This window comes from Drosophila obscura, unplaced genomic scaffold (assembly GCF_018151105.1).
Source record: "Drosophila obscura isolate BZ-5 IFL unplaced genomic scaffold, ASM1815110v1 contig_186, whole genome shotgun sequence".
In the NCBI taxonomy this organism is placed as follows: Eukaryota; Metazoa; Arthropoda; class Insecta; order Diptera; family Drosophilidae; genus Drosophila; species Drosophila obscura.
In genome coordinates, this window is record NW_024542774.1 from 887009 (window position 1) to 898245 (window position 11237).

The 11237-nt window shown below is 44.4% G+C and overlaps 1 protein-coding gene across 1 annotated transcript; it reads left to right on the forward strand.

The window, feature by feature from the left end:
* The first annotated feature begins 2047 nt into the window (after positions 1-2047).
* Positions 2048-11033, forward strand: LOC111075652 (pro-resilin). The gene is made up of 5 exons (XM_022369091.2): positions 2048-2208; positions 2375-2465; positions 9903-10019; positions 10513-10602; positions 10667-11033. Exons 2-5 carry the CDS (start codon positions 2436-2438, stop codon positions 10952-10954), a joined length of 525 nt encoding a protein of 174 aa, XP_022224783.1. The 5' UTR covers positions 2048-2208; positions 2375-2435; the 3' UTR covers positions 10955-11033.
* The last annotated feature ends 204 nt before the right edge of the window (positions 11034-11237 follow it).

Here is an 11237-nt window from a genome sequence, read left to right on the forward strand (position 1 = left end):
AAATTAGAGGAAGGGGAAGAGGGAAACAGCAACTGCAACAGCGGCAAGTGGCACCCAGCAGAGCAGCAGCAGCAATGACAAAAGTTTGGCCATCAAAAAATGTTGACCAATTGATGTCAAGTTATTGTTGGAAGCGGATCAAAAGGGAAAAAATCTTCAAAAACCCATTACTTGCACTTGGTATTATATAAAAATTCGCCCCATCATATTGCTCTAATTATTTACATTTTAAGTTGAAATCTTTTCGTAATCGCAGCTACCACAAAATGCACTCCAAATAACCCCCTTCACCTCCCTTCAGCTTACTTTCGAGTGCGCTCAAAGAAATGATCAATATTCAATGTAGAGTGTAGAGTGTGGAGTGAGCGTATGAAATGCTGTTGGCCCCCATTGTTAACGGGTATTATGTTGTTAAGACAGTTTTGACAGTGGGTTCCCCTCATGCGGAGATGTTCGCATGTGTGTCGGTCGGTGGCCCGATGGCTCAAGTGTCACGGAAATCAAAAAGTTTAAAGTACCCAAAAGTTGTTCAATTGCTTGACTTACCCTCTACCCTGGCGCGGGTCCATTGGCGGCTGCAGCGGGCAGGCGGTTGGCTATCCAGTGAGGGTATTCACGGGTTGTTTGGTGGTTGTTGTTGCCTTCCATTCAATATCTAATTTTAATATCGCGCTCACGCAGACACAGCACATCACCAAACATCACCTCACAAGTGGTCGATAAAAATGTGAAGAAACCCGCACTGAAATCAGTCATCAAAAATAGATTGCTTTTAATTGTTATTTAATCTGAAAATGTACCACAAAAAATATCATATTTTCAAGGTTAATTGGTTGCTGGGGTGGGTTGAGGGGAGGTGAAAGAGATGAGATCTCTGATGCCTGACGGAAGGAAGGAGCAGCCAGAGTACACGTCGTACACGTCTCCAGCCTTGTGCAACAGTGGCAGATACATACATACATACATCCATCCACACAGAGGGGCAACATTAACAGCCAATAGATAAGTTTATGTTTTTAGGTTTTTGGCATGAGCCTCACGTCATAGATTGCATTTTGGCCCCGTTGGAGGATGCGGGAGGTTTCGGGGGGGCGCATGGCAAATGGAAACTGGGAAATAGGGACGCCACATGAACACGTCTGCAGCTTGTGCAATTTTCACTGGCAGCCGCATCACGTTTTTCTCGCCCTCTCTTCCACCAAAAGTTCTGCTTCAGCAACGTATTGCTGAGTTTTCCAAAAAAAAAAAAAAAAATAAATAAATAAAAATAACTGGATATAAGGGCTCTCAACCGAAAGTTGGATCATTGCCCGTATCTATAGGCATCGCCCTACGCTCATCTGACATTCCCAGTGACATTTTGTCCCCCGTCTCGATTTCAGCTGCAGTGCCCGAGGGGAGGGCCTCTCATAAAAACTTAAATATCAAATTTAGTTTTGTTGTTTTTTTTTCGCTAAAAGATTTAATGAAGTCATTTGGGGCGTAGCAGGCTTTGGTCTTGTTATACATCCGCTTCATCATCATTATCACAATCATCATCGTTTGAATCGTCTATTCACTTGTTCATCATAATGATCATCATGATCGTGTTCAATTGTTTGCTCTTGTTGTTGTTGTTGTTGCTGTTGATGATCTGCAACATTTTTTTGCTTTTTCAACACTCCAAAGCCGCCACAGCTTGCTGCTGCTGCTGCGGCTGCTGCTGTGAGACTCCCTCTTGCAGCGTCTGAGATATTGGCTAGCACTCAATTGTTGACTCATTCTGAGAGAGCCTATATCTCCATAGAGAGAGACCCACAGAGAGACAGAGAGAGAGACAGAGAGAGAGAGAGGAAGATGATCTAGAAGTTAGACGGCGAGACCTGCCTCAATTGTTCAAACCACTTTTTCGTTACTTTTTAGGTGCAGTTGGCAACGCGGCAAGCCGCTGCCATCTCCGCCAGCTTCTCTGCCACTGTCAGCGTCTCTGCTAGCGCCTCGGCCAGCGTCACGAGCGTTTATTATAAAAAGCCAGCGCATCTCCATTGTCTAACCTAATTCAAAACGTTCGTGTACTTTGTGCGGTTGTCTTGGATACAACAAACATCTACAATTTAATAACAAACCAACTAAAATAATACAACAAAATAATAGTTTAAACAAGGAACAGCTCCCCCTTCCACCCGCACACACACATACGCATACACGCCTCCCCCGCCCCAGTGGAAAGTGAGAGTCCATAAATATAGTCCGTATTTTGACACCAAACAAAAAACTTAAATTTAAATTAAAATAGGACTTGCTGTGCGAAAAAAACAGAGCCAAATTCAATAACTTAAATAAAATCGAATCATAGAAAACCGAAATCTAATCCATATAAAATTCAATTATTTAGCACGCGGATTTGTGGATACAATAAAAAATCATCGAGAAACTCAACTAAAACTGCAGTCAACATGATGTCCTTCAAGTCGTTTATGCTGCTTGTAAGTACATAGATAATACCGTACTATATTTCCATAAACATGTAAACTCACTTACATAAATCAGTAAAGCAAATCCGATGAGATTTTCCTGGGATATCATTCAGCTAAAACAAGAGTTACGTATGCGGAAAGGACAGCAAGTTAAGCTTCTTGTATGTCAAATTGGTATATGGGTGAGAGTCAGGCAAAGGACACACACTCATCATGGTCATTCGACGACGCTGTCATTTTTCTTATTTTTTTTTTTGCGGATTTGGCACAAATGTTTGGTGAACTTTAAATGGGATTTGCTGAGGAAACTCTTTATTGAGTGGCAGATTTCAAGTGGCACAGCAAACTGTTTCCTTTCGGTTTTTATTTGTTGGGTTCGGGGCAACACTTGCTGTCAATGGCAACATAAACTATTGCATAACTTGCCACACGTCTGCCACCGAGCCTCTCATCATCATCATCATTATCATCATCGAAGGAGCTTTGCCTCAGCCAGTGAAGTGGCACAGGCAGAGTGCGTGCGAGTGCCTCCCCCATAATCGAACAAATTGCAAATAATCAAAGACACTTAAGTGCCTCTTCTCCTGCCCCATTCACCGACTGAATACATATGTATGTATGTAGGTTCGGGCCTAAGCTGGCAATCCAATATGCGGAGTAGAGTGCTGGCAGCAGGCAGCATCTGTGCCATGCCACGTAAAATATGCCCCAAATCTAGGCAGAAGCAATATTATTTGATTGTTTGTTATATTTGCTCTAGCCAACATTTTAGCCACCATTTCTAAAAGGACTGTAGAATAATACTCTGCCAAAAGGTGCCACAAAATAACCATTATTTTTTCACAGTTGCTATGAAACTTTCACTTGTTTTCTTTCCTTCGGGAACGCCCCTTTCAGGGAGTGGTGTCTCCTTCCACCAGTCTTTCCATCGCCCTAAAGCAGGCAACAAAAATTAAAAGGATGCGCTGTAGTTATAGCTGCTGCTGCTGCAGCTCCTCTCTGAATGTCTGGAAACGCTGCCACTTTCCCAGCCTTCGAGTGTCTGGAGCCTGCCAAGCAGATAACTGCCGAAAGGTGGCACAAACACAGACGAAGGCGGTGTAGATGGGGCAGGACACCGACTCCCAGCCAGACGCGTGTAATTTGCCGCTTGTAACTTTTTGACTTTTTCGCTAGCGATTCCTCTGTTTCTCTACTATACCTTCTCCTTTCTTTTTTATTTGTTGGCCCGTTTTTCTGTTGCACAGACACGCCCAAAGAGCAGGTTGCCTCATGGGACAAAACCTCTGTGAAAAAGCAGGCGCAGTAGCCAGAAGTAGAGGTAGAATAGAGGCAGAGGCAAAGCCAGAGCCGGCCCAGACACTCGGTAGACAAATGGCTGCTGGCCACTTGAATGCCGCCAAGTCCGCAGCAGAACGAGCATGTTTTACATGTTAATTTTCGCTTTTTCGCCCCCTACCCATCCCAGGGATCAAAGCACTAGCAATCGGACTCCTCCTACGTCTGCATATTAATTCCCCTGCTCCGCAGCTGCTCATTTTCGCACGGAAAAAGAAAGAAAACCCCAAAATGGAAAACGATTCAATGAGACGGGTGGCAACTCGATGGATGGATGGATGGATGGATGACTGCAGTTCGGGCACGCTTTTGAATTTCAAATGACAAACATAAAATATTCACGGTTTGGTATTTGACTTTGATGAAGCCTCCGAAATCCAACCTAATGCCGCCGATGCAGTAGCAGAGCCAAAAGCAGCAATGAAGGCAGAGACAGACAGAGACAGAAACAGAGGTTTCGGTTTCCCCCATTCTGTCGATGCATTCTGCTGTCGATGCTGGGCTGGAATTGTGGTAATTTTCGGCAATTCGAATTGTGAATTTGTGGATGCAACGAGGCGCAACTCTGCATTGTGCTGGCCTCTGATTAGAGACGACTGATTATGGCCAATATATGGCAGGCCGGGGCCAGAGCCCTATCCATCTGTTGACTGCTGACTGCTGACGATTCAAGTGTGAATGATTGCCCAATTGTGCGGCCAAAGCATGTTTCGATATGGCTCTTTAGATAGAGAGATATAGAGAAGATGTAGAGGGTACATCCGCTTTATTGTTAGGCAGTTCCATTGCAACTTTCAGTGCTGCTGTGGGCTAAAGGAATTTACCAGGAAGCGTATTTCAAGTTCGTTCATTCCCCTGTCGGATTCCACTGTTGCATTACAAATGCAATTTTAATTGAAATAATTTGCCAGATTTGCCAGATCTCATACCAATGCATTGGTTGCCTCTGCGTTGATCAAAGCCTTTCGGCAATTGAGCCGTGGGTCGTCGGTTCAGAGCTATTCTTCTTATACGCTTGGATGTATGCAATTTTTGTGGTTTTACGATATTTGTGGCATCTTTGTGCGGTTTTTATTGTCTTTGGCAATGGGTTGAAAATCCCAACAAGCAAAAAAAAAACCAAATAGCAAAAAATTAATGACGCTTGAGCAAGCGGCAAGTACAGCAGCATCAGAAAAGCAGCAGGCAGAAGGGGCGAGCAATAGCGGTGGTAACCAGCCAACCATCTGGGTCTAAGTGTATGTGTGGTGTGTGTGGTAATCTAATTAAATCGAAATTTTCAGCGATTACAAAAGTAGCGCCTCTGCCTCCGTCTCTGGCTGTGCCTCTCCTTCACAGCCTCCGCTAATTGCCCAACCAGCGTCCAACGCGGCGTATGCGCAATGTCTGCGCCTCTTTCTCTTTCCGTTTCCCCTCCCATCCTTCTCTTTCTCTCTCTTCTTTTAATTGCATAGTTCTGGCCTGCAAGTACGCTATGGCCAATGTCTTTTGGGACCCGGATCCCCAAACCACAGCTGGGAATTTAGAAAATTAGTTCATTGGGATTTTTCAATTGGAAATGAAACAATTTTCCAACTTAAATGTGCAATAAATGTGTGCATATGTTTTAGTAATTTGAAAACCCAAAACCACACATCGGCTTTTTTTTTCTTTAACATTTTTGTTGGTAATTTTTCTGGCAATTTTCGTGGAACAATTTGCAACTACTTGAGATATTCGCAACGCCAGCGCCAACAGATTGTTGGGTAACATATAATTTGGAAGTTATTTAAAAGGTTAATATCTTCATGCGGTTGCTGGCGGCGGTTATGGGCCAATAAATTCGGGTTAAATAGGGTTAATGTGGTGCACGAGAGGCAGGCCATACTCGTACTTACATACATATGTATGTATGTATGTTTTATGGGGACTATTTGCAGCCAAGTGAAAGAAATTAGAGAATTATAATTAAGTCGTCAAGGAAATCGACCCCCCAACGAGAGCCCCCAAAGAGAGATCAACTAAACCTCAAGGAGTAGTACCACCTTTGGTGTTTGGCATTGTCCTTGGTTGGCGGTGGGACTCCCACTGGAGTCCGGAGCATGTCTGGAGCACGTGACTCTTTGGAAATACTCTTTGGTATGTATGTACATACCTCTCGGTTGATTGAAATCGGGCGGGTTGCAACAAAAGATTCGAACAACGAACTGCGATCGGGGGCAATAAAAGTCAGTTCCCATTGCAGTGCCCGTGCCCCCCCTCACACACCCACCCGATGGGGTTTCTTCTACTCCGCGCCCGCCCGTTTGCCATTCACATGGCCCATTAACTTTTATTTTGCCAAATTTGCATTTCAATGCCCCAAAGTGGGGGAGAGCAAAAACAGCACAGCGCAGCATGGAACATGCAACAAGCAACAGAGCAGAGCAGAGCAGCGCTGGAGCTGGTGCTGGTGCTGGAGATGGCGATGAAAAGGTCAACCAAATGTTTGTTGTTCTACCGAAAGAGTCGGCCGAGAGGACAGAGTCGTGTCGTGTGTTGCAAGTGCATGTTAATCTAACATCTATGTAGGGGACTTTTTTTTTGTGATGCTGACGCTGCTCTGGTAATTGCTGGGAACAGCTGCAGAAAAGCAGATAATAAAATAAGTACGAGAACCAAAAAAAAAAAAAAATACAACAAAAAAATATACATATAAAAATTCCATAAATTAAGACGCTGCAGCGTTGCAAGCCAAAAGTAGGAAGCCTGGGCCGAACCTCGTTAGGCATCATCATCAGCTGCATCAGTGGCAGTGGCAGTGGCAGCAACAGCCACAACAGCAACCACAGCAACTTTTTGTGGGCGTTGCAGAATGTGTGGCAGTTGGTTGTCTAAGGTGCCGCCGCTCCAAAATGATGCAACAGAACAAAAATGCATATACGAGTATGTACATATGTGTATCCAGGTCTCTCCCTCTGCGCCTCTGCTGATGGCTTAATAACGGGGCCCCAAACAAATAACAAAATCTACAGAACACCTAACCAAACTTAGATGTCAGCTGCGCAACCAATTAAATTAATTAAAATAAATGCAACTAGCTAGACAGAAACGACAAAAGCATGCGGCGGCGGCCACCTCTTCCCGTTCACATCTTTATGCAGACATTTTGGCGTAAACATTTTTTATTGCCACCATAAAGTGCTCTGACTGCCCGATCCGATTTAATCCGATCCGATCCGCTTCAACATATTAAATGCTAAGCGTCCATAAATCAACCACCAGGCGGCAGATCGAGACATCTCGGATTTGCCATTTAGACTGCATTCAAAATGCAATTGTCATAAATTCTGTTCGCCCCGTTGCTGCCTTTTTTTGTAAACTGGAAACTGGGTAATGGTGTTCGCCAGCCAAATCACCAGACAAATGTGAGCATTTTCACTAGCTATTTTTATTTACATTTTTTACGATTAACGTATGCGAACTACACCAAATGCTTGGCTAGATGTGATTTATAGTGTGCTAAAGTTGGCTGAACTTTGAGCCTTAATTGAGGGTTTGGTTTGCAAAAAGATATCTTTATGTGGCAATCAGATTCCCTCCATTTTCCCCCTTTTTCAGATTCCTAATCAATTGTTTTCGTATGCCTATTCCAATCAATTTGATATTTCTACACACATGTATCAACATTTATTTGCGGCTACTCTGTAATTATATTAAATTATTTTTGTTATAGTTTTTGTGTAGCCTTCAACTTGACTGGCCCTTGTGGCATGTGGCATGTAGCAAGTGGGCGGACACAGAGAGTCTTATCTTAGTTGAGGCACACACTTGAAACAATTTCATGATTATTTTTTATGGACTTCCGCTTGAACGGCCGCCGATTCTTTGCTGACTAATTATGGTATGAAAATGCTCGAACAAAACTTGTTGATTAAATCGAACAAATCGAATTCAATTATTTGTGTTAAGCTCATTGATGTACGGTTAATTAACATCTCGGACGGGCAGCAGCGGCAGCATAGCATAATAGCAGCAGCTGACAATAATGAGCCGAACAAAGCAAACAATTGTTAATTATTTAAATTATGCGCGGATTAATGATGCTTCAATGCAATATGCCTCCCGTCCTGACTACGAGCATGCCGGGGGTCAGACTGCGTGCCAGTGAGAATAATCATACATATTGTGAAGCTTTATTTTAAAGTGTTGGCAAGATCAATGTCTGCCAAACTTCGGTGCTTGAAGGTGACCACAGACCATGACAAATGGAGGGTACCAACGCACCAACAAAACCAAACTAAAACCTTCAAACTTGAGAACAATTACAATGAGAACAAAAGCGAAACCACACAGAATGTGTGACCCACTGTTGGTGGTGGAAATAGGAACAGAAATTGATATGGAAACATATGAGTTAGTGGCAAATGCAGAACTATAATTAAATGAAATTTATTTCCAAAGGTTGGGACTGTGTTTCCCTCTCAATTTTCTACCGATATTAATACAATTTTAAATTAATGTTCTTTAGCAGAGATGAAGCATAAAATCCGGTTCTTATTCTAAGCTTTGTTCATGCAGATACTTATGTACATATGCCCCATGTATATATAATCCATTTCTATCAACTTTTAACCACTGTGTGTAGCTATCCTCAGCACCAATCTCCAATCTCCATCTCCATCTCAGTCTGGCAACTAAAAACTGCATCCAGCAACTCCATCTTTATCTTTGTCTTGTGGTCCATTGTTGCACTTTGGCTGCGTTCTGCTGGCATCGACTGGCAGTTCCTTCTGGGGCTCTTCTTTTTGGGCTGTCGTCAAGTTGCCGCAAATTATTTGCAATTTAATTTACACGCGAATCGTTTGCCGTTAGTTTATTGAAGCTAATGCTGTTGCCAGGCTGGCGGTAATTGCATTTGTTTAACACGGAAAATTACCGTTGACATGCTCATTGGATCTCTCTTTTGCTCGTGCATTTTCTGCATTGCATTGCTCTGTGCTCTGGGCTCTGTGCTCTGTACTTGAAGATCTTGAAGGTTAGGACCCCCCTGCTAGGCTAATTGCGAACATTTTTGGTGAAGTTGATTAATTTCAATTTAACAGATAATTTACTAGAGATAAATATATGTAGATGGAGATGAAGTTAAAGTTGTAGCCGGGGTAGGAGTTATCTATGCAAACTTGATAAATATCTATTAAATTTATGAATATTTTCATGAATACATTTTCTCTCAATGGCTATAACAATTTCAAGTTATTTTCTATCAATGAAAAAAAAAACAAATATGAGAAAGCCTCGCATCGCCTCTGGCAATAATCCCGCTTTCCTTGACCCAATCGCTTCCCATGTGGCTAAAATTACACGATCGACCAACACGTCGTCGTATGTGCAATTAAGCGATGCAACAATTGCCCCTGCCACAGCAACCACAGGCAACTAATCAGCAAACAATGTAAAGCAGTTCCCACTTGACAATACTCATGGGGTTATTATCAAAGCCTCCGTACATAAGTCATCATAGAATACAGAATATATTCAAGCCCCGAGTGATTTAGTGCCCTCAAAGAGACTTCAAATATTTCCGCAATCCGCAAAGCCGCTGCACAATAAAAAAAACAAAACAAAACCAAATAATAAACAAATGGCCAAGAGCAGACATTAGATGACAGGCAGTAGTAGCCGAGAGACAAGTGGCTTTTGGTCAGTGGGGCTGTCCACCACTTGATGGATGGATGGATGGACGGGATGGACGGGATGGATGGCTGCAATGTGAGCGCGTTGATGGGCTGCTGCCGTCATGTGCATGTGTCAATTAGCCGTGTTTAGCCGAACGGCCACTGCACTGACGCTTGCGGCATAACCTCCGCCATTTGCTGCCCTTTTGCGCGGGCAGAAGACGCCTCTGGGGCACGTTCTAAATAAATCGCAGCCCAGTCATTGAGCTGGCGGTGCACCTGCTTTGGCTGTGGCTGTGACTGTGGCCCCGGCTGAATGTCAGCCGCGATCTTATCGCAGCTTCTATTTCCATTTGCCACCGCTCACTTTTGTGAGCTCTGTTTTGTGGTTTACTCTTCATTTAACCTTTAAGTCGTCGCGTCACCGTAAGAATGTTGCACTAAATGCACACCGCCTCTTTTTGCCTTTCAGAGTTTATCCCTCGCTGCCATCAGTGCCTATGCCTACGCCCAGATTGCCCCAGGCTCCAATGCGTACCTGCCGCCCACGAAGAATGGCTATGACTACTCCGAACCGCAGACCCCATTTGTGAGTAAAAATATAAGCAAATATAAGAGTACATGCCACATGAAGACCTTTTGTCTGGCAAACCACTGCAAAATTGAATTCAAGTCAACAGGCTAATTGCAGCCATCAGTCTGGTGGCTTTTGGGACAGGACTCGAAGTCTGAAAGCAGGCCCTTTCACTCCCATTGTTGGCTTGTCGCCACATCTATCACTTCAGATGCGGTTGGCAATCTGTACAATACAAAATTCAGACGGCATCGGGCCCTAATAAATGTTGCCACCTCATCCACCGGCATTTACCTTTTGATGGGTCGACATTCAAGTCAAACCAAAATGATGTTGCACTTGCTGTGTGGCTGTGCAACATTTTCAAATGGTGAAGGGCCTACAATGATTTGCAGTTAACCTTTCCTGATCATTGAACCAAATGCTGAATGAACTACGCAAGAAGACCACCAACTTTTGGCATTATTTCTTACCTTAAGTAATCCATAATTTGTCCAACATTCCACAGAAACCCGGTCCACCTGGCAGACCAGCGCCTGGACCTCGTCCACCAGCACCTCCCGGCCAGCCCCGCAACATTCCCGGCCAGCCAGGCGATGTGAGTAACATGCCGCCAAATAATGAACACTCCCGATAACGAACCATTTCCATTTTTGACGCAGGATCACGTGCATATGCCCGGCATGCCCTACGAGTTCGAGTACGCCGTTCAGGATCCGGAGACAGCCAATGACTATGCGCACAAGGCGTCCAGCGATGGTGATGTGGTGACCGGCGAGTACCGCGTGCAGATGCCCGACGGACGCACACAAGTGGTGCGCTACACTGCCGACTGGAAGACCGGCTACCACGCGGACGTCAGCTACGAGGGGGAGGCCACATTCCCGCAGGGACCACAGCCGGGAGCGCGCGGTGCCGGCGGCGGCGGCGGCAGTGGTTACAAGTACTAAGAGTGGGGCGCGTGGCGTGGATTTCTTGAGAAACGTGTAAACTTTACGATATACGAGTACCGCACCAATAAAAAGTATTGATAAACTAAAGCGACCTCTGGCGTCTATTTTTGGAAGCTTGCCTGAGCTTTGCTGGAAAGCTCTTTGGTGAATGGAAGCTTTTCTAAGCAGAGTCTGTGCTGTCACCATCTGGCAGCGGCAGCAACAGATGTTCCGTCAGCTGTCCAGGCACGCCTGTCAACAAAGCCACGGCGCAGTCGCCACGCGGGGTAAACAGACACCT